Here is a 22,515-nt window from a genome sequence, read left to right on the forward strand (position 1 = left end):
GGGTCGTGCCCTGTGGTGTAGCTATGGTTTTTCCCTTCTGTGTAAGGTCTAAGTCTTGCCACATTTGCCTCTGGTGCTACAATTTCAAGAGTACACTATATAACAACCTTCTAATGCAGCATTTGGGAAAATGTAAGTCCTTTCCACACTTGCACACTTAAGCTATTATGTTCAATGTAACTCCTATGGTCAAATTCTGCTCCTTTCAATGGAAAATTACAAAAGAGCCATTGTCAAGCTGAACTTCGAGGCAGCATCAGTCGAATTACCATAATTTGCATGATTTCTTGAGCCATCTGTTTTGCAGTAGAATGTAGAGGCTGTATGGAAAGGGTAATGGAAGCAAATGACGATTGGTAGATAAATAACAAGACAATGGCCAAATGGTGGCTTTTATACTGCGCTTGTTGCCCTGTTTTCAAAGGTGTGTATGTGTGAGTGTAGGAGGGGAGTCAGTCCCAACTGATACACATCACCAACTCTAGGTGCATGATATCAGGGTCAGCTGTATTGTGCTAATTTGCTGCAGTGCTATGGAGTTTCTCCTAATGCCAGTCTATGGTTTACAACAACACTGAAGACCAGCCCCCAAACTATTTTTAGATGGTCCATGTAGAGTTTGTCCAGAGCAGCCAGGAAGAAGCATAATCAAAATAAACTAAGGGAGGATAAGAGGAAGGCTTTGGCCGACACATCAGTCAACCTTAGCTAATCATGTATTGATCATGTCAGATTGGGGAAGAAGGGTCGCTGTGTTTTTTCACAGTAGTATAGATCAGTACGTTGAATGTTGGACGCCTGTTTGAATTCATCCAGACCATGATTAGATAACTGGGACAATGGGAGAATGAATGCAAGCTCCTTTTAGCCTAATCTGTGGAGGCCCTTGAGAACTAATTTGCAGGGTTGCAGTGACAGGTACCTGCCTGTCCATTTCCTTTTCCAGGATCTTTTTTACTTTTTCCTTAAGGTAGGTAGTGTATTCATCATCTCCTGCCATTGTCTTTTAGGGAGAAAGGCGGACTTTACATTCCCAGTGGAATACAACCATGTATCTCAGAAAAGCAGTGGATATGAAATGGTTAGGAGCAGAGACACTTGGCTTAGCTTTGTAAGTCTCACATTATCGATTGGACACAACTTTGGTACAATGAATCGCTACCCTTTATTTATCTTTCTGTCATTCGCCCTATTTACTGTCTGAGGGATTTGGCTTGAGTACATTGCTTATCCAGGTACTTCAATGAAACAAAATTAATCTTTTTCTCTGGGAACCTGACCCAGTTCTCATCACACAAGAGAACTGCAGACATTCAAGCATTCGACAGGTCAGCCTTGAGGAATAGGCTGCCATGTGTGAAACCCTTTGTGATTTTTTTTCTAGAAGCTCTTGTTTCAAGTGGGGCTCTCCATTGTTGGAGATTTATCAGTTTTTGTTGTTTTTGATAAATTATTTGGGGGCACGCAAACATGTGCTGCGATTAACTTTTGGTTGTGATATCTCTGTGGGCCTCAGACAAACCTTTACTCCTTCACAAGGAAAAAGCGAAAATCCCGGTCAAATGACTGGATTCACCGGAGCAGCATGCTGTAGTTTAGTTTCTGTCATTCACTTGTGCTTCAGATAAAGATTTCCTTAATGAGTCATACACGGTTCGTCAAACCTCAGCAGAATATACTTAAACTTAAAGAACAGCAGGTGGTGTTTGGGATACGATGTTAAACTATAATCTCTGGAGGGCCTTTGCTAGGACTGCTGAACAAAATACTTAACTTGAATTACGTCTGTAAACACAGGCAAGTCCCCAGGATATGATGAGATTTGTTCCCGTAATCTGTGTTATAATTATTATTATTATTATTATTATTATTATCACGAAACTACATGTGGTACTGTGCCATACCTTAAGCTAATGAACCACTGACGCTGAGCAATGTTTTCATGAGCATCACAAAATAGTGCGTGCATTTGTTATTGAACCACTGTATTGAAATTTTTAATGTAATAGGCTTTATGGCAGTCCGTTCATAAGTACGAGTTGTCTGTAAGTGGAATGTTCTTTAACCAGGGACTACCTGTATGGTATTGTGTTACTGGAGAACTTGTGTCTTTAGTTTTTCTAAAGACATGCTACACAAGCTAGAAGTAACAAGATAACTAAATTGGAATAGCAACATGCACACTGTTTGAACTGGTCCTTGCATTACGGTATAGGTGTAGCATCCAAGAATGTAATAACTGCCAATAACTGTTAGTATAATAACTTCCAATATATAATATTTTTTATATATAATATTCCAAAATATAATATATATATTTTTTACATTCTTAATGTAATACAACTTGATAATGTTACAAATTTACCAATAATGCAATGAAATTTTTGAATAAAAATGTAAACTTTTTATACATGTTATTATTGTCTTGTTATTACATTATTAGCTGCTGTACATGGGAGAAAGGGTATATATGTATGTTTTAACGGTATAAGCCATTAGCTTCAGTGGCATCTAAATGACAAAACAGAGCAGATTAGTATTAAGTTACATGAATAGTCTCACAATATTTTATATCACTTTTTGTACAGAGATTGAACTAAATGTAACTATTAATTGAAATCAAGGCAAACAGCCACATCTGTAGTACTTTTTCTACATTTTATATAGTTTATTTAAAAAGCTTTGAGTTCATTTATGTTTACCTGTCCAGTTAAGTTTTTCACCTGTATAAAAGGTATATATGAGCACTCTGAATAAAATACAGAACACTGAGAAGCAGGCAGAGAGGTCCGTCTAAGAACAAACGCCTCCATGTTTGACCCTGACTGCTGAATATTTAACATGCACACTATTAGTTAGCCAGCATCCTAAGCCCGAACAATCCAACCAGCAAAATCATTCAGTAGGCTGGTAGATAAGCAGCATACTGAGGCTACAAGACCCTGTTTAGTCAACCACAGCAAGGCTGCCTCTTACTGAACTGGGGGCTCTTTACAAAAGTGTAATCAGTAAATGCAATGCAGGTGTAAAATATGCATGGATGCCTCATCTTCAGCTGACTGCCTGCCTTTGTGGTTGCCAGTCTGAGGTGGCAGTCAGGCTTTTCATTGCCTCATTCCCTTTAAGGCGGAACAAAACTGTCTTGCCAGTGCTCAGGTGCCAAAAATATATACACATATACAAATGGAATAAAGTCTTGCCAAATGTACTGCTTTATATATTGGGACTTGAAACTATGTTATCACATATGTACATCCCACAGCCCTATGGCAGGATTCAGGCAGATTTTATGAAAATGCCCTCTGTTACTCAAAATGCAAATGTGTCAGTTATGTGCCCCCCTGTCTGGAAATAGACAGGTCTCTTTGATGTTATGTGGAACGATTAGCAATTTTAATGTAGCTGTCATGCAATATCTTCCTGGCTTGAAGCACAGAGGTAGCTATTTGGATCAACACTGACCCCTACACACATGAAAAAAAATTCAAAAATCAAGAAACTAAATTAATAAAATGAAAACGAGTAATATGTTTCTATTTCCTTCTTGTACTCCCACAAAAAACTTTTAAATTTTCAAATTAAATTGCAAATACAATCTTTTATTTTTTTTGTGGGAGTATTTTTATTTGTGTAAAACATTTATTTCTGTACCACAAATTACTTTTTTGGAGACGTGACCTCTGGTTTTGTCAGTAACACTAACCGGTAAAAAATATCATACAAATAGTTGAATAAGTTATTTTCCACAAAAGGATTTCAAAATTATTATTATTAATATAATTAATATTAATATTATTATTCATGAAGTATACAACAGTATTTTATGGGATGTGTTGATAGTTCATTTTAATTAGCTTAGGAGATATTCTGCACCTGTTTAATGGTACCAAGTACCTTATATAGATCAGTAGGTTGAACGTTGGATGCCTACTATCAGTTTGCAAGGTACTATACAGGTAAGTGTGCACTGAGCGCTTGTCCCTAGTGTGATCTCAGCTTCTAGCTCCTTACTTCTTGCCTGTGTGTATGTCTAGAGTTTTGATCTTGCTAATCTCGTCTGATCTCTTCATGATCCCAGACTGTCTTCCTGTTTTGATTTCTGGATTGTGTTTTGTGGTTCAATAAACAGATATTGAACCAGCACATGTACCCAGTTCATCACAGATGTTCACAAAATATCTGCGTGTGTGTGTTTATATTACATTGTGGGAACCAAATGTTCCCCCAAATGTGATTTAAAAACCTATTATTTTGATGTTGCGGGGACCATTTTCAGGTCCCCACAAAGATTTGTGAATGCAATCAAAAAACTAGACATGCCAAAGATCTCGTATTTAGATTGGTTACTTGTGGTTCAGCTTAGGGCTGGCTAGGCGTTAAGGTCTTAATTATATGGGATTAGAGTTTTCACCATAGAAATGAATAGAGTCCCCACATACATATAATTAGAAACCTGTGTGCACACGTGCATGCTTACGTGCTCGCGGTCATGTATTACACTGTGGGGAACAAAAATCCCCATAATGTGATTTTGTCCTTATGGGGATATTTTTTTAGTCCCCACATACAATCACAAAACTCAAAATTCCAAAAGTCTTTAATTTTGTTTGATTAATTATGGCTAAGGTTAGGGCAGGATAGTGGTTAAGGTTGCTTTGTTGGAATTAGGATTTTGTACGTATAGAAATGAATGCACACAAAGATAAGAATGCAAACGTGTGTGTATCAAGAGTTTCTAACCTGGGGTTTACAGAGGAACTGAAGGGGCTCGTGTCTGTAATTGACAAAATGTATTATCATCCAGTTTAGCTATGGTCTATTTGATGATGGATGATTATACTTTATTGATCCCCATGGGGTAATTCTCTTTTTACCTCCCCCATCTTGCTCTGTGTAGGAGAGAGCAAGCTTGGCAGTGAAGGGCAGCCACCTGTAGTGACACCCAGGGAGCTGGGGGTTAAGGACCTTGCCCAAGGGCTCACAGTCATGCTGAGGGCTTGAACTGGTGACCTTCGGATCACTGGCACCGAGGCTTAACCCATTTTATTATGTATAATTCTTGGGAATTTTTCTGTCTAGTTGAGGCAATGATGAGAAACACAGCCTGTAACAGTATATAATTTATAGCCAATTCAACCACTGGCAGCTAGTGGAGTTTGAACAATATTGTTGGTGTTGCTGTCAATTTCTTGTACCACATACCCAATAGTATTTATGCTAGACTGCTTTAATCACACCCAAAAACCTCTTCGGTTTTTTTATAATGTGGTGTTTTCCCAGACTAAAAAACACAATCAACAAACTAACCATAATGTACATGTGCAATAGTTTTAGGCAGTCAAATGAAATGTGTAAAGCCATTTATCTGTGTACTAAGTACGTTTGCTCAGCACAAAAACACAATGTAACATTAGAATATATGCAAATTAAGAGTAAAAATAAAAACTAACAGGAATTTATTCTGTTGCCAAAAAGTTACTAATATCTAATTCGATGATTCAATGAACACTTTGGTTCCCAAACCTCTCTTCAGGGGTGCCTCATTTATTCCTTGTATTTGTTAAATTTCATCACCAGCTCTCTTATTTAATTTCATTAGTTTAAAAAGTCAATGAGGTATTGAGTAGCCAAAAAAAGGTGTACTTCAAAAATACATGGGTGTATTGGAGAGGGTTTGAAATGGCTAAGCTGGCCCATTTTGACAGACAAAATATTACAGTTTTAAACCAATATGAAGATCATTTAAACATCATTTTCTTTCATTGCCTAGGTCTTTCGCTCAGTACTGTATAGTGGTTCACTCAGGTGAAATGAAAAACTATGTACACACTGGCCTGTCCGGTCTGGGATTCAGAGATTTGTTTGGACAAAAGTTAACAGCCTGTGCAAGCTAACAACTTGTCTAAAATAAGAAAACAACACAGTCCTGCTTCATTAGACTGCCAGTGGAGTGAGGGGCAGCATAATTATCGAGTAAACTACAATTCACGGTGCCCTTTATCTGCTTTCTAAACACTTCTCCCCTGTGCTGTTGTGTTGTGTCATCTTGAACAAAGGTACTTATCATTATTCTCTGTTGCAGAAAAAGATTCTGTCCTTCAATGTAAGACATCTAATTGCCCTAGTATTGAATTCATGAGTTGATTAACTTCACGCTGCTACCTTACTTTTCTCTTACTTAATTGTTTTTGCTTCAAGCTCAGAATAAAAGCTCTTTGGTCTAAAAAGGTTCATACATCTAAACAGACTTTGAACCAGTGGATGAATATGTATGTTATTTACACAACATGCAGTTTACTAAAGGCTTTACTAATCACCCAGATTAGGACATTTGAATGTGGCCAAGCCCTTAGGTGTAACGTCTGTAGGGTACAATAGGGTAGAGTTTGGAGTAGTGGACTCTGGACCATGAACTTGAATAACAAATTTGAAATATTTCAAGCGGAAAATTGTAATGACAGCTGAGTCATTCTCCCCATTCGCTGGGAGCGATAGGTTGGGAGGACTGAAAATATCTGACACAGAAATATCCCCCCCAGTATAAATATGAGGGGGCAGTATTTACATGGCATTCACCTTCCCTCTGTCATGTGGTGAACAAAGATGTAATTAGCCATGCAAATCATGTATGTCCTGTGAGGTATGATAATTAAATGAAGAATATGCATGCTGGTAATCAGAACAAACAGACAAGGTTCCCTAATGAACATTAGGGACCGAAAGGAATATTAAACACCCCAAAACCTGGGGTTTCTTCGGCTGCATCAAAAATAACCTTGTCAGCCTTGTAAATATTACAAAATTTTCCAAAATCTTTTAATCTTATCAAGAACTAAGCAATCTTGTTTTTTTTAATGATGACTGTTATTGCATGTTTTTAAACACATATATGAGTGTGCAGGTATTTCTGAGAGGAAAATGAAATGAATGTTTTGTCCACTGACACTGATTTATGCATCCAAGCACACACACACACACACAGACAGATTTGGTATCTATATCTTTGTGGGGACTCCCAATTAATTTCTATGGGCAAAACCCTAACCCCAGCTATTACAACCTAACCCGCCACCCATCGCTAACCTTAGGCATAAGTAATCAAACAATATAGAAGACTTTTTTAGTTTTTTAATGCCATTCAATTTTTATTAATTGAGTTTCCTGTTGTGGGAACAGAAAATAATGTGACAATATCAAAATAACAGATTTTTAATCATATTTTGGTGACATAACTAATATACAGTACCAATCAAAGTTGAGTATACTTGCTGGAACCTAGGATTTATTAATGTTTTACCTCAGGTATTTTTCTGTAGTTACATACAGGAATAAATTACAATGTATTAAATACAAAAGCAGTGCTTCCAAAAAAATTCATCATTGTTTTTGACTTGATAGCAGCTTTACAAGCACAGTTAAGCAGTTGCAGCAGGAAATCGTCCACTATGTCATCTCTGCCCTCCTGCAGCGATTCCCAGAGAACTCGGGGGCCTCTGGAGTGCATTGCATTGACTCTTCTATCCAGTTAATTTCATACAAGTTCTATGGGAGGTCTTGAGACTGGGTCAGCCAGGTCATTAATTTCAGCTGTAGCAATTTCCTGCTTTCCCAGATAGTTCTTGCACAATTTTGCGATGTGTTTTGTGTTGCTGTCTTGCTGTAGAATGAAGGATTGCCCCGTTAACTGTGATTCATAATCATAATTGTAAGGTGGCTGGCCGCACAGGGCTCTGTGACCTTGCAGCTTTGTCTAAAAGATTGGTGTAATGTAGATAAGGAATAAACATCCGTTAGTTGTTGATCAAATTGTCAGACAAGCACTATTACCTGAAAAAGAGTAATCGAAAGCTGGTTCAGGTGCTAATTGTGCATTTTGCACTTCTGACATTAAAATAATAATAATAAAAACCTCAGTCAGTCCCACTCTGTGACTGCTTATGGAAGTAAATTAATGACAAAAGTCGTTGATGAAAAAAAACACGTTGAATTACACTTATCGAATAAAAACGCATTACATTAATGACGCTTTGAATTTTTGGGGACTGTAATTTAATATGTGCATACATTTAAACATTGAACATTTCAGCTGAAAACATTTCAATCGTAATTTCATTGGTTAAATATTCAGTACAAAAATATTCGGCTTCCAAAATTCAGTTCCAAAAGATACGTATTTTAAAGTGCATGTTTATAATTCAGCCACATGAATTCAGTTCATTTAATTTCGCCTCAAAATAAATTAAAAAAGAACAAATTCAGTTGAAAATATTCCATGTGTTTTATTTGCATCTTTATTATTCAAGCAGTAACATTCAGTCGTCTTATTTCTGCTTTACAATATTCAGTCCTGTTATTTTCACTGTTTCAAATATACGACCCGAAATTCAACCCTCTACATCCGGGACTAGCAGGATGAGCCATAGATTGCCGATAGAGTTCTCTTCGGGAACCGCGATCAAAATGGAGCAAGCGATCAGTACAAGTACTGATTGACTTGGCAGCAGATTTTTGTTGATTGTGTTATTTATGTTTCTTGTTGTTTACTGGTCAATACGATAACTTATTGGGATGGGATAGTAGTCGACTTGGGGACTGACAGGAGATGGGTGGATGAAAATACTAAATAAATTAATAATAAATAATTAGGAAGGGGGAAAAATCATCTGTCCACATGATATTGAAGTGTTGAGTTTCCACGTGAGAGGGTATTCCATTCTGTGGAATTACAGGCCAATGTAAGGTGACATTTTTCATGCAATCCTTGTAACCAGGGCATGCAGTGTCACTGTTGCTCGTGCTCTGGCCTCCAGCGATTCCTTTGAAAACACGAGACCCAGGGAGGTAGAGGCCAGGCATGATGGAATAGAATAAAAAAAGTCATGCTCAGGAAGAGAGGAAGAGCCCCGCTGATTCACTTCATATCAGTGGGTAGCAGTGATCTGGAAATACAGGGAACCTCCAAGCAGCCATAACTAGATTAACATGTGCAGGTCTCGAGACAAAAATAGAAACTGAAATGCAGTACAGCGCTTTTGAATAAAGAATCTTAGATCCCTACTCTGTGACGTGCAAAGAGCTGCAAAACAGTGAACTGTTTATTTAATTCCCATTGTATGTGACTAGGTCAAGACTGGCTGACTTCCACATGAACTGCCAGACGACGCCGCACTCCATCACTAACTGTCCAAATGAAAACTACCAGGCTTGTCTGGCCTCTTATATCGGTCTTATAGGTGAGTGATGTGCTTTTTGTGCTTTTCTAATTAACTACCTCTGTTATGTTTCAGCAATGTATACATTCTAAGTAGGAAAGAAGGACTCGGCCTTTTATTCAGTAAAAAAAAAACATGATGACTTCCAAATAGACCTCTTATATTTTTCTTAAAGCAAGCCCAGCTGCCCATTAACTGCTAAATGAATGAGGGCGAATGCATTGGGCGGCACTAGCTGGACTAAAGTGGTACTTTGCTGTTGCCACCGCTGAAGGATCTGACATGACGCCGAACTATGTGGACGCCAGTCACACCAACATCACCATCTCGCCGTGGTGCACATGCCGGGGAAGTGGGAACCAAGAGGAGGAGTGCGAGAAATTCCTGCGGGACTTCAGGGAGAACACCTGTTTACGTGAGTGTAGTGCTATCAAACAAAACTGCACAAATGGTTTCTGCAGAAAGTTTATATTTGCATGTAGTCAGAGTTCAGAATGATTATCCCTCATGACCACATAACGCAAGTAATGACATGCAGAATGCATTGCGATAGCACGTTCTGCAGTATCAAAACAGGAAATCTGCAAAAGGCCACTAACATATATACCACAGATTAATCTTCAACTAGTGGTCCGCAAAGCCATCCTGAGCAGTCTCTAGAAATTTCACAAAAATATATGCTCTCATCTGTTCTACACAATGCATGTTACAGTATTAGATATCAAATACACAGCATATTACTCTCCGCTGCTCTAACTTTACAGTACTTGTAATTGTCTTTTGCCTTTTTACTGCACAGGCCTTCTATAGCTGAAGAATGTTTAAGACTAGGAATTTTTTATCGTTTAATGAGTCACAATTACAGAATAAACACTGGTGGCCCTGTTGATGTCAGCTTATAGTAATGCACATGGAACAAAACTGAAAAGACCCTGTTCTTTCATAGTTTGGTGGCATCAGCCAGCGCACTAATAATCAGTGAGTTGAAAAGAGAGCACTTTAAATGTGACTACAAGGTGGTATAAGAAACACACATGTAGTATTGTGTAATTACATAACATCCTAAAATCAAGAACTTTTTCATATCTTCTTAATGTTGGAGGACACCTAGTCTGCTTTCAAATGACAGCTATATAAGTGTGTTCCTGTGAAGTGTTGGTTCTACACATGTACATCATGTGAGGGCTCTGCATTCATATTGACCGTAGTCACATGTTCTCTGTTCTACACCTATCTTGCATCCACCCTTCTTAATCTCTGTTGTTTGTTTGACTGTTGTTTTCCTGTAATGCAGTAAGTTCTGAGTTATGCTAACAACTGTGTAAAGCAGAATGTAAGCAGGCACTCTGGGAACTGTTACATATATATATATATATATATATATATATATATATATATATATATATATATATATATATATATATATATATATATATATATATATATATATATAATTGCCGGTTCCTTTCTCAATAAGTGACTAACAAACCTGAAAGTACTCTTTCTACAGTGTTGAATACTAGTATATCTGTTTGTTAATATTTCATGAGGTACTCATATATAGAACAGTCTATATTTCTCTATAATTTTGAGTGCTTAGCTATAACATATAGAAATATAGAATGAGGGAAATAGTTAACATACAGCACAAGCAACTTAAAGCGGGAAAAACTAATAAAATTCCAAGAAATGAAGTGAATATGTTGCAAATGTAACATCCTAAAGTCATATTTCAGAATAAGGATATTTACTTCTGATAACTTCTAATTATTCTTAGGCCAGTCATTTAGGTTTCTTCAAAACTGTATGAAACTGAAAATAGCGATCAGAAAAATGTTTACTCATGTCTATATAAATATGGAAAAAGTCAGTTAAACATGTATTCCCAAAAGAGAAGATATACCACAATGCATTGAACACATAGTTTATGTTGCTATTTTGTGTGTGTTTCATGCTGTGGGGACATTTCTAATTTATCTTAATTACTAACATAATTTTGCTTATTTCACATACATTTGTTCTGACACCTGAAGTTGTGTGAAAAAATGAATTAATTAAAGGATCAATACTTTTGTATGTAAATAAGAAAACCTTTGACTTCTAAACAGTTTGATCAACAGTTTTATTTCTGTCAGTCCATGCTGGATATTGAATGCCTAGATAAATGTACAGTATAAGGCATTCATGCTTCAGTTTCATTCATGGAAGACAGGCTGTTTACATTGTATGGCTGCGGATTACTGTTGATTTCATTTTGAGTCCCATGATTTGCATCCCAGCAGATTTGTTCCCTAATGAATCATTTAACAAAACCTTTGGCAGCCGGCAAGAATCTGTTGACAGACTGTAGAAAATATACCAGAGTTTAACAGCAGTACCTCCAGAGAAGTCCAGCAGAACAAATTTGATGATACAAAGCCTCTCTCCACAGGGAATTCTATTCAAGCCTTTGGCTATGGACCAGAAACAGACTCCTTTCCTAAGCCAGTTCCAGTCACACCTTCATTGAGTCCCGATGTGGAGCTGGTGAGCCTGTCAGAACCTTCTGTCAACCACAACGATATCAAGCCTGGAGATGACGCTTGCGTTTTCTCTACCTGCGCCAATCTGGTAGATCATCGCTTTGTATCTACCATCTAAAAAGGCTCTCCATACAGCATCTGTGATCATACCAAGAACTCAGTAATGCTTTTTTAAATACAGATAAGTACAAATATTGGCCAAGAAGATAGAGCACACCCATTTGCACTTTCTAATTAATGCATGCTGCTGAATGCATAGCCTTAGCCAAAAGTTTAAGCGGTAATATATGCCTCTTGCATGTATTGTGCTCCGTTACCTCTGTAATATCACATACCACAACCCATATTCAACACCCTTACTTAGTAGCTATATATGAAGCATTTGTGAATCCTGAAGCATTGGTATATAGTCCATAGCGTGTATTCTTTTGGAATTTCACAGAATAACTCCACATCCCTTCTAAATTTACCTGAGCAAATATGAAGAAAATCAGTATGCATCTGTTATTATTTGTATTACAGTCTATATCAGTAAAATATCAATACAATGCACTTTTAGGCTTTGGCTTTTAACTCTTTAGCCATGTCAGGTCCAGAAGCTACAAAACCCTATTAACACTATTTTGTTTCTACCAACCAGGTGAGTACTCAGTGGCAGTTACTCTTCATGCTCAGATGTTTGGTAGAAACAAAATCCTGGTCTGGACCACTGTTAGCCATTATATGATTTTTAGCCTTTTCCAGACGGGGAATATGCCATTCAAAACATTTTGAACACAAAATTCACTTCAGAATTATTTAAATAAAATTGTTTTAGTTTTTTCAGGATTAACTATTATTTTGCAGCCTTCAATTTCTTAAGTTTGTCATTTTTATTGTTGAAAACTTACCAAATTAGTCATTCTTCAGGATTTATTTCAATCCAATATTGTGTCTGAATAGTTTTCCAGAGCCATTAAATATGATTTATTTCCCTGTCTAAGCAAACAAGTCTCAAGATACAGTTAAAGAACTGAGATGATATACATTCTCCAAGTTAATTAATCAGGGGATCCTTAAGTTATTGCCTTTTGCAATAACTGCTTTCTAGAAATAAGTCACATAAACATACAAGCATAAAGCCTACTGTCTACCTTCTTGGACCAAACAATTTGAGATTACGCATCAATCTAAAATATGATTTTAAAAAAATGTTATTTCTATAAACGAAGGAACCATTAAGTGAAATTACAAGCTAAAAAACCTAGTCTCTTAAGCATATATTATAGCAGTGAAGGATTTTTAATTTTCTTTTCATAACGTTCATGGTACATGAATTACTCTTGAAATAGGAATCTAATCTGCAGTGAAATCACCCAGCTGTTGAGTACACCTTACATCTACGAGTTACACCATCGCATGATCACTGCGAAAATGACGAAATGAGCACACTGCTACTTCTTCATTGTGCAGAAGCTATTCAGTGATTATGAAAAGGAACCATGGTAAATGATGCATCTTTCACATTGAACTTATCATAAGCTACATTGGTACTAAATTTAGTGCAAAACACTTACTACATGTATAAAAATAGTTCTGCGATTGACACACAGTGACGAGGGCTGCAACATGAGGAAATATCAAACAAAATATTATCCAACAGTAAGTATTTTGACTACTAATCGGGGAATCCATTAGACATGATACCATATTTAAGAAACACTTCAGATTCATGAACATGTAGAATTTGATTAGTCCTTCACTCATTCAAAGACATTAATTCCTCGACCGAAAGCTATATTTAAAATTTGACTGGTACTAATTCAAAAGCATAGATTGCCATCTTATATATTAAAGCTATTTTTGCTTCTTTATTCCCATTGGACCACTCGAACCATTCCTTATTACATTTATGTTTCCTACCATTCATTCTGGTTGTGCAATAATCATTCACTGTTTGAACTTAACAGCTTTCAGTTTTTGGAACTGAAAGGAAGCATTATGAATCATTCACCCTCAGTAAACAGCTGCAACACAGTATTTTTTTTTCTTGGCGATTTCAAAGATGAATGATCTCAGGCTTTTAAAAAACTGCTGAATCTGGAATTATGTCACAATAAAAAAGATTAGTGTGAGAGTGAGAGTATCAAATCTTTAGCAATAAAACTATATTCAATACTGAGCTTGTTCCAGTTCCCTCCCACAGTCATTCCCACTTCATTTAAAGTGGCTTCAGTTGGGAAGGGTTATTCACACCAGAGAATGGAGCCTCTTCACTTGACGAAACAACAAGAATGTGAGTGAAAAGAGGCTTAAAATACACTCACACATCTATCGTCGTTACTCCATGCAGAGTAGAAGATTTCAGCCTAAAGAGCAAGTGAACAGGTTTTACCTAAACGGTGGCCTTTCAGCTTTTAAAGCTTTTGCAATGTTTATTATACTTTAATCAGGTGAAACAAAACCTTTTGGTATAGCAAGTAACTACGATGATTTTATAAAATATTTGTACTATATAAATTGATAATGTTCACTTTATAAAGGCTAAAAACTTCAAAAACCACACTCTAACCACTCAGATGACAGATACCATTGATTTGTAGACACTGCAAAGCAATCTAAAGAAGGAACTTCGGGTCCAAACTATGATGGCTTATATTGTTTTAATAGACCTCCACCATAAGTGAGTCATCAGAGTTCAGACCCGATCTTCATTATTTTAATTCTATAAATGTTAAAATTAGTTATTGTCTTCTAATAAGTGCTTTTTAAAATATTCACTACATAAATCTATTACTACGAGATAATAAAAGATGCATGTCATCTCAAAAATGATTGGGTTGCATTGACCCAATGCACTCTTGTAGCCAACACGTGATCCAAGCTCCATACATACAATGTGTCTTGTGTAACAATTGGCAATCAGGCACCTATGAACTGAATGAATGTGCTTTTCTTCTGCCTTCATACTGCGGCCTGCAGCCACATCCTTCCCTCCTAGCACCTCACATTACTTCTCATTGTCTCATGCAATGAAGGAAGGATGGAGTTCTAACTGACATTCACAACAGGGGCTGCTATCAGCACCCCAAATTTCAAGCCCATAGATCATGCAGATACTGAAAGGTCCCAGGTGGATGTGGGGCAGCCCTCTACTGCCCTCTACTGCCCTGCCACTCCCTCGTTTGTCTACTTTGATGCCCTATATAAGGGATGAGCACTGACAGCCCAGCAATGACTACAGAAGCCCTCCAAGGACTTTACATACTGTAAAAGTATTAATGTGCCACACAACATACAGTTTAATAACTTATAACATTTAAGTTCAATCTTAGAACAGTTTATGCCCTCAATACAGAATTCATCAAAGCGAACAGAGAGGATAAAATACCCCGCAAACCATTTTGTCCTTGCTTTGATGATATCCCCGAGTATCGACCCTGCTACTGTACCCCTGCTAACATTTTTTCACGCATTGGATGTCGCGCTCTTCCTTACAGGCTGCTGCGGCCCTCAGCTCAGTCCCCTGGTGCTAGTCTCTGAACTGCTTTTCAGCTGTTTTCTAACCGGTCGTTGCTGATTCATCTTCACATTAATATTTTCCCTTATGTGCATTCTCCCTCCTGTTGCCTTGTTAGCATGGCCACGATTCTCTTCAGTATTCTCCTGTGCTTCTGTATGCATTGTTTCTGCCTCCTGTATGGCTTGTGTTTTTGTATCTAGGCATGGTTTTTGTTGGCCATCTGCAACAGTTACTGCGGCTACTTTGTATTTCGTTGGCATGGTTATCATTGCTGTTGTCTGCTTTGCGTTGTCGATATGCTTCCAGTTACCCTTATTGCCATTGTACCATGTCAATCTGCGTTACTCTTATTTAGATAAAAGACTTTTATTGCTCCTAAGCTTTTTTCCACTACTCTGCCACCACACACAGTATCCATCCATTTGTGTTCCAGGAATTTAACACATCCTTCTTAAGCCCTTGGCTCTTCCATCTAAGTTATATTTTTTCAGTTTGATTTCTTATTATCTTGGCATATCAAACTGTATGATCATAATACAATAATGTATTTTTTTAATACATTAATGATAATAATTACTTTGTTGGCTACACTACCAGCCAATAATGTAAAAAAATTTTGTGCATAATAATAATAAGTTATTACAGTTTTCAGTCCGAAATTTTTATTACATTATTGGCAAGTTATTACATTATTGGCTGCTACAAGGCTTATTGTTGCATAATACCGCAACCGTAGTAGGATATGTGGCTCTCAGCGGGACAGCTCCGTTTGTCAGCATCAGGCCCCCCGCGGCTTTGTCTACCGGCTACCCCCATCCCGTGGCAGTCGCTCTCTGTCGTGCCTGTCAGCACTGCCTACGCCGCCTTTGCTTCCAGCATCCCATGGACAGCAGCTGTCATCACCCACAGCTCCGTTGTCTTTGCATACACCTCCAAATACAGAAGTGTCTTTATCCTGGAAGGTACAGAATAAGACCCAGCTGTATGCCCCAAATTCGCTGTGGAACACATGCAGTCATTATCATGGCCAGAGTACCTTTGAATTCTCCACCTTTCCTGTTCACACAATGACATGGTCCCTGATGTAGGAATTTCCCCCTACTTTAGATATCCTGCTGGTCTGAGAGTTTCTGCAAGCTCTGTCATTTTTGTATTGTCGTGCAAAGCACAGTGCAGGCTCCAGATTATTCCTCCCCCCAGTGCATCCACCTGTTTAGCATCTTCCACATCCTCTCTTCTCTCAGCCTCCCCTACCTCTCCTGCCTCTGCTACTGCTGCATCGACTCGCTTCCTCCATCTCCTCTGTAGTAGCCGTTTCTACCTGCTGTTTTTCTGCTTCCTCTGTTGCTTTTTCTGCTTCCTCCATCACTACCACTGTTGCCTTCTCCTACATTGTCTGCTGAATTGGACCCACCTGACTTCTCCTGCTGTCCTCCACTAAAAATTCTGACTCTCGTATGTGGTTTCTCTCAGTTCTGCTTTGGTTTGTGGTGTCCTCCTGTTATCATCGTTTTGGATGTTTTGGAATTACTTGCCACTACTAGCAGGTCCCCTCACTTGTCTTTTTGTTCTTTACATTTATTTAAGGAAACTGTTTGCAGTGATAACCTTGCATTTGCTCAGGTTACATTTTGTTTGTTTGTTTTTTTTAAGTTATAAGTTTGTATAACAACATATATTTGAGGTGTAATTTTCAGGCTACTCCATTCACTCAGATTATCTTGATAATTTAGATTTAAAATCTGAACAAGGACCCACATGCATTAAATTGTGTGGACAAATACATACGGCAACATTCTTACTATCTAACCTCATTAGGATAGCCTGGTACTGTAGCTCTATTTTTGCTCACTATGCCTTTAACCCAAACATATGCCATATTCTTGATTAGCTACTCAAAGCTATACTGTACATTATCCTGTGAAATAGTGGAGTAAACTCTCAAGTTTTGATAGCCAGGCTTGTCAATCTTATTTTATTTATTTATTTTTGTTTTTATAAGCATCAAACTAGTTGTGATTTTATTATCTTGGTTAGCAAAATGATTAGTGAAAAGAGTATTAGGGTGGTAGCAGAGGTCTCCACCTAATTCTGTGCAGTGATTCAAAAAAGATGCTCAAATAAGACTGGATTCACTCAATGAGGAAAGTCCATCAACTCCTGAAAAGTTAGAGAAAATGCGAGTATGAATCTGAATTCCATACTGAGATAAGACAGTATTTGTCATTTTATTTATGTGTGTGTGTGTTTATCCTGTACTGGATAAGCATTTTTCTGATGGATTTCAATTTTAATTTAAACAAGTTCCATAACTTCGAGGGAAATTAGATTTATTTTGACTTTTTTTTATTCAGGGAAGCTCTTGAATGTTTCATGTTGCCAAACTTACAAATTAAAATAACACCAAGATGCTGATGGATGTATGACTGAACACTGAGCCAAACCTGGAGGTTGAGGGTCATACCAATTGCTTTCCCAATTTTTGAAAAAAATTTCTTAAGAGAGTGAAAAAATAAAGTGTACTGCAGCAGCATGCAGACAACTGATAAGCATTGGAGAGCATCATGGGACTGAATCACATAACATACACACTTGGCAGAGATTTAAAGGCTCATTAGATCGTTTTTTTTTCTTTCCTTCCTTAAAGAAATAGATGAGGAACAGGCAGGTATGGAGCCAACAAGATCCATGTCTAAACACAAATATTAAGTAATTAGATTGATCATAAAAATACAACAGACTTAATATGTGTGTTTGTGCGTGTGTGTGTGTGTGTGTGTGTGTGTGCGTGTGACTAAGTTAAGTGTCAATCACCTGACTTTCCCTCCTTTTTGCAGCCAGTGCAAGCATTTTTTATGTACCTACATATTTTATAAACAAAATTAGGGGGTCATTTTGTTCATTTATAAAATATGCAAGTTAAATAAAAAAATGAAACTTGTAGTTTATAACTTGAGTGTCCCTTTCTTTAGTATAGGAATCATATTTGACTATGTAAAAAACAGGCCTCAATCCACATGAGTACTGTGCTTAATCCTGGCTAATATGGAGCATATCATTTAAAATTTTAATTGTGTAAAATTGTGTAAGTTGAGCTCTCCTTTATTCATTTGTTTCAGCCCAGATACCTGAATTTCCATGCAGCCAAGTAACTCACATACATTAAAATCAGCAAATAAATATGCGTAGGAGCAACTGCAGTCATGGTTGAGTTTGTCAGTAAACACGTTTGAAGCTGATATGACTAACAAAACATTATGTGCTGTGTTTTGCACATATAGAATAGTGTATTTGTGTGTGTACATGTGATAGATAATACCATAATGGTATCTACATTTTGGCAGGCCAAAATCATCAAGAAAAGGAGAAAAATACTATCGAGAGAAGACTTTGGAAGAAAAATTTTTAAATGACATATATGCCTTTAATTCCATGTGGAATATACTGTTTAACACAAGACCCTCCTTGTTTGAAACAAATAATTGGTTCATGTGCATTGTCATTCTTTGTTATATTCTGCAAAAAATAGCATCTGTAGAACCATTTTGTCCCATTTCTGCTTATTTCTGACACTCAGACTGCGAGTCCAGCTGTAGCTAGATGACTTGAGATTTCAGGCAGCCTCTATACGCTGTCTGCCCTGCTGTCGTCCCTTATGTATGTGTATGGGCAGTGCACTGAGCATAGTGACAAGGCCTGTGATGGATTAGTGTTCTGTTTCTGGGCAAAGGCAGACGAGACAGAGAGATGGACTGTTCTTGCAGGGATCTGGAGCTACGTCAACAGACATCTGCCACACCTCACTGCTCCTGATAATTAATGAGTTTTTAGTAGCTAACATGTTTGCAGCCTTTCCATTTATTTTTTCACAAAAGTGGTTGGGAGCAGCTTCATTTCTGCAAAATACCTCGAGTGCAATAAATTATCAGACCATATCTGCTAAACATAAAATTATTTGCCTACATTAGATATGATATGCCGGTACTCTGATTCATTTCAAGGTACAATTAATAAATTATGAAGTTGTGTATTGTAAATAAGTATGTGTCTTGGTGGTTTTATGCAAAACTAATTAAAAAACTGATTTTGTGCAAATAAAAAAGTTGTTAAAAAAAGTCTTAGGAAAGTCTTAGTGAGACTTGATGAGAAATGGCAGGAATTGCTAGAGGTATCTTGAGAAAAGTAAACAGTAATTGTCTGTTATGCATTATATATAAGGACACATTGTTACAATAACATTACACAGATACAAGGCGATATGTGTTCAATTTAAATATTACATTTAATCTAAATGTTATTAGAAAATCATTTCTATAATTAAGATACTTTTATTCATAGTTAATGTAATTTCAGAATAACATAAGACTACATAAAACCATATTAATTTCTCGGCCTGACAATTAAAATACAAAATGTTTACTAAGAATCTTCTCAGATGTATTTATTTCAGTGAGGTTATGGCAAAACAAATACTTTAAAAAATGTAATCTAAATGTAATCTTAGTTAATGAGGACATACCTTTTATTTTATTAGTCTGTGAATTTCCAAATTTAACTACTTTTTTTCTTCACTGAGCACTGAGAATCTTAATTAAAGAGTTGCAGTCCTTAAGTTTGCAAAGCATTTCTTGTCACATTGTTACTTGCATGGATTAGTTCCAAAGGGACTTTTATTTATTTATTTTTTTATCCCCATGCCTTTGAAGAAATAAAATGGGCTGCTTGCTGAATTTTCCTAAAGGAATTAAGAATTTACCAAGAAAATCTCGATCCAATTAGTTTTTTGTTGAATATCACGGAAATGAGTAAACTTTTGAATTACTTTGTTTTTCAGTTTTTCCTTCCTCTCAATAGATCATACATGGTATTCTCAAATAAGTTTTTGGAGTCACGAATACAATAACAAACAAACAAACAAACAAACAAATAAATGAATGACACATAATGTAAATGCACATGCAAAGACATGCAGTAGGCTAACAGGCATTTCTAATTTGCTCATTGTGTATGATTGTGTTATTCCACCTCATGATGGCATCCTATCTATGATTTTAATTCAGCCTTCTTGCCCAGTGCTGCATAGGATAGGCTCTAGGCCTTAGCATCACCCTAACCATTACACATGGCTGTAAGATGGATGAATAGAAAAATGTGATTTGTGAAAATCCTTATAACTACAGATTAATTAAACTAAGAACTTCCCTTCCCAATATGGGATCTTGAAGGATTTTTGAAGGAATTTACTGGTTTAGTATAGCAAGTCTTGAAAAATAAATCTATTTAACTCACAAATCAAAAATATATAAATATATTAACACTGATTTACATTTTGGAGAAGGTGGAAATTAATTATGTGAAGTCTTCTTACAAGAAATGGGGTGATCTTCCAGAAGCCTTCTTAATGCTACGTCGTTCGTAAGTTCTGCCTTTCAACATAGAATGGCGTACCGTTAAGAATTCTTCGGGAAACTCACCCATGGCCTTTAGCTGTTATTGAATATTTACCGCAACATTAGCTAAGTGATTTTTTGGGAATTGTCTATACTACTACACTTGTGTCTCCATGTTGTTGTGGAAAAGGCTACATCTGGGGACAAATAATGAGCAAAATCACATTAAGCAAATGCTTCTGCAGTTGATACATAGAATATTTTTGCAAATTTTTAGCTGTGTTGTGGCAATATTCAAATATATTGTGTTTCTGTTTTCGCTGGGGAATATGGCAAGAGCTCACCAAGCTCAGAAAGGAATCAGAATGTCACATTTCTCTACCCTGGCCAATACTAGGAAATGCTGCAGTGCAATTTACTCTTAAGCATGAATTTGTAAATGGGCTCACTTAGAATTTGATGATTATTTATGAGATGGTGCATTTCACTCTGCTTGGCCAACATTAGTAACACCTAAGGTAGTAGAGCTTATTAAAACTTACTTCATCATTTATTTTCAAAGTAGTAATGGAAGTATCACAGTTACAAGCAAACCATGTCTAGCTCATTACAGTCTTCCTGTAAGCTGCAATGCTGAGACGTAATTTTCAGATCATAAATAAACAATAACCTTGTTTTGGCCAGGTATTTCTGTAGCAGTAAAGGTGATTTTCCTGTAATGAAACAGTATTTAGGTAGTACTCTTAGGCAGTACTCTAACATTTGCATGCGAAATATTTAATTCACATCACAGCATATACAAGCACTTAAAAATTCTATTTATTTTCTTATCAATCCCATATAAAATCCCAGTCAAAAGTTTCATGACACCATATATTTTAACATTTTTTTGATTCAATTTTTGCATTATTTTGGAATGAAATACATAGAAGAGTGCCACAGTGCTGATCCATTGTGGTAATTTCTTTAGCAGTTCTGGAGTGAATGCAGAATAATTCCTTTAGTCTTTAATTAGAGTCTTTAATTAATAGAATGCCTAAGGTTTGTACAGCAATTGCTTTGATTTTTTTATTGCGTAGGTAGTGTTTGTCCTTTGTTGAATATTAAACTATTATTCTGTAATTTTCTTTTGTCTGTGGCCTTGATATAAGAGTGTACAAAAACTTAACTGGCAGCGTACATTAATAATGATAAGAGCTAGTGTCTCTAAATCACTAACAAAGACAGACAGGACACCTCCTTTCCACACAAGACTGAGAAGGCTAGACAAATATCTTGTGCCACTGTGGATCTGTGACAGACAGACAGATACAATTATATTGTTTCAGTTGATGAGTATGTTTTTCCTGTGTAGCTAAATGTATAATCTATTTTTATCAGTGAAAAATGCTTGGTGGCAGCCCTGATTTACCCAGACCTTTCAGAAGCTCGTTTTCAGTGCTGAGTGAATAAGAGAACCATCTTACTTTTCACAAACATCATATTAGCAAAGGGAAGCATGAAACCTCATACGAAAGTAACTTTTTTCTTTCTTTTTTTTTTTAAAGGAAAATGGACCTAAGTGTAACCTGTCTAATGACTATATGTGCAAGGCTGAGGTAAATAAATACATTTATTATTAATAAAAAACCTTACAATAACATTGTGTTCGAATGTACACTTTAATTAGTATTCATATTACACAAGTCAGTTTTGAATACTGTCCTTGAGGCAACAGAGGATATACCTGGATTAGATACACTTCCACCATCTCTAATGAAAGTATCTCTCAAGTTCTGTAATGCTGCTGCACAGCCTGATATTATTAACTTACAAACATGTCATATAAACCAGCTGTTCACTCTGTTACAATATTGATTTGCCTGACATAAAAACAAAATATCATCTTG

At 36.7% G+C, this 22,515-nt stretch overlaps 1 protein-coding gene across 2 annotated transcripts in view; it reads left to right on the top strand.

Annotated features, from left to right (window-relative positions):
- LOC111857542 (GDNF family receptor alpha-2) overlaps window positions 1-22,515 on the top strand; it is a 66,807-nt gene that overhangs the window by 39,067 nt on the left and 5,225 nt on the right. Inside the window, exons 5-8 of one of the 2 annotated variants that reach the window (XM_023838512.2) lie at window positions 9,124-9,233; window positions 9,487-9,627; window positions 11,644-11,822; window positions 22,174-22,224. In XM_023838512.2, the coding sequence (XP_023694280.1) occupies window positions 9,124-9,233; window positions 9,487-9,627; window positions 11,644-11,822; window positions 22,174-22,224 (481 nt within the window). The remainder of the gene's footprint in view (window positions 1-9,123; window positions 9,234-9,486; window positions 9,628-11,643; window positions 11,823-22,173; window positions 22,225-22,515) is intronic. The other variant, XM_023838513.2, reaches the window with a different exon arrangement.

Source organism: Paramormyrops kingsleyae, chromosome 2 (assembly GCF_048594095.1).
Source record: "Paramormyrops kingsleyae isolate MSU_618 chromosome 2, PKINGS_0.4, whole genome shotgun sequence".
In the NCBI taxonomy this organism is placed as follows: Eukaryota; Metazoa; Chordata; class Actinopteri; order Osteoglossiformes; family Mormyridae; genus Paramormyrops; species Paramormyrops kingsleyae.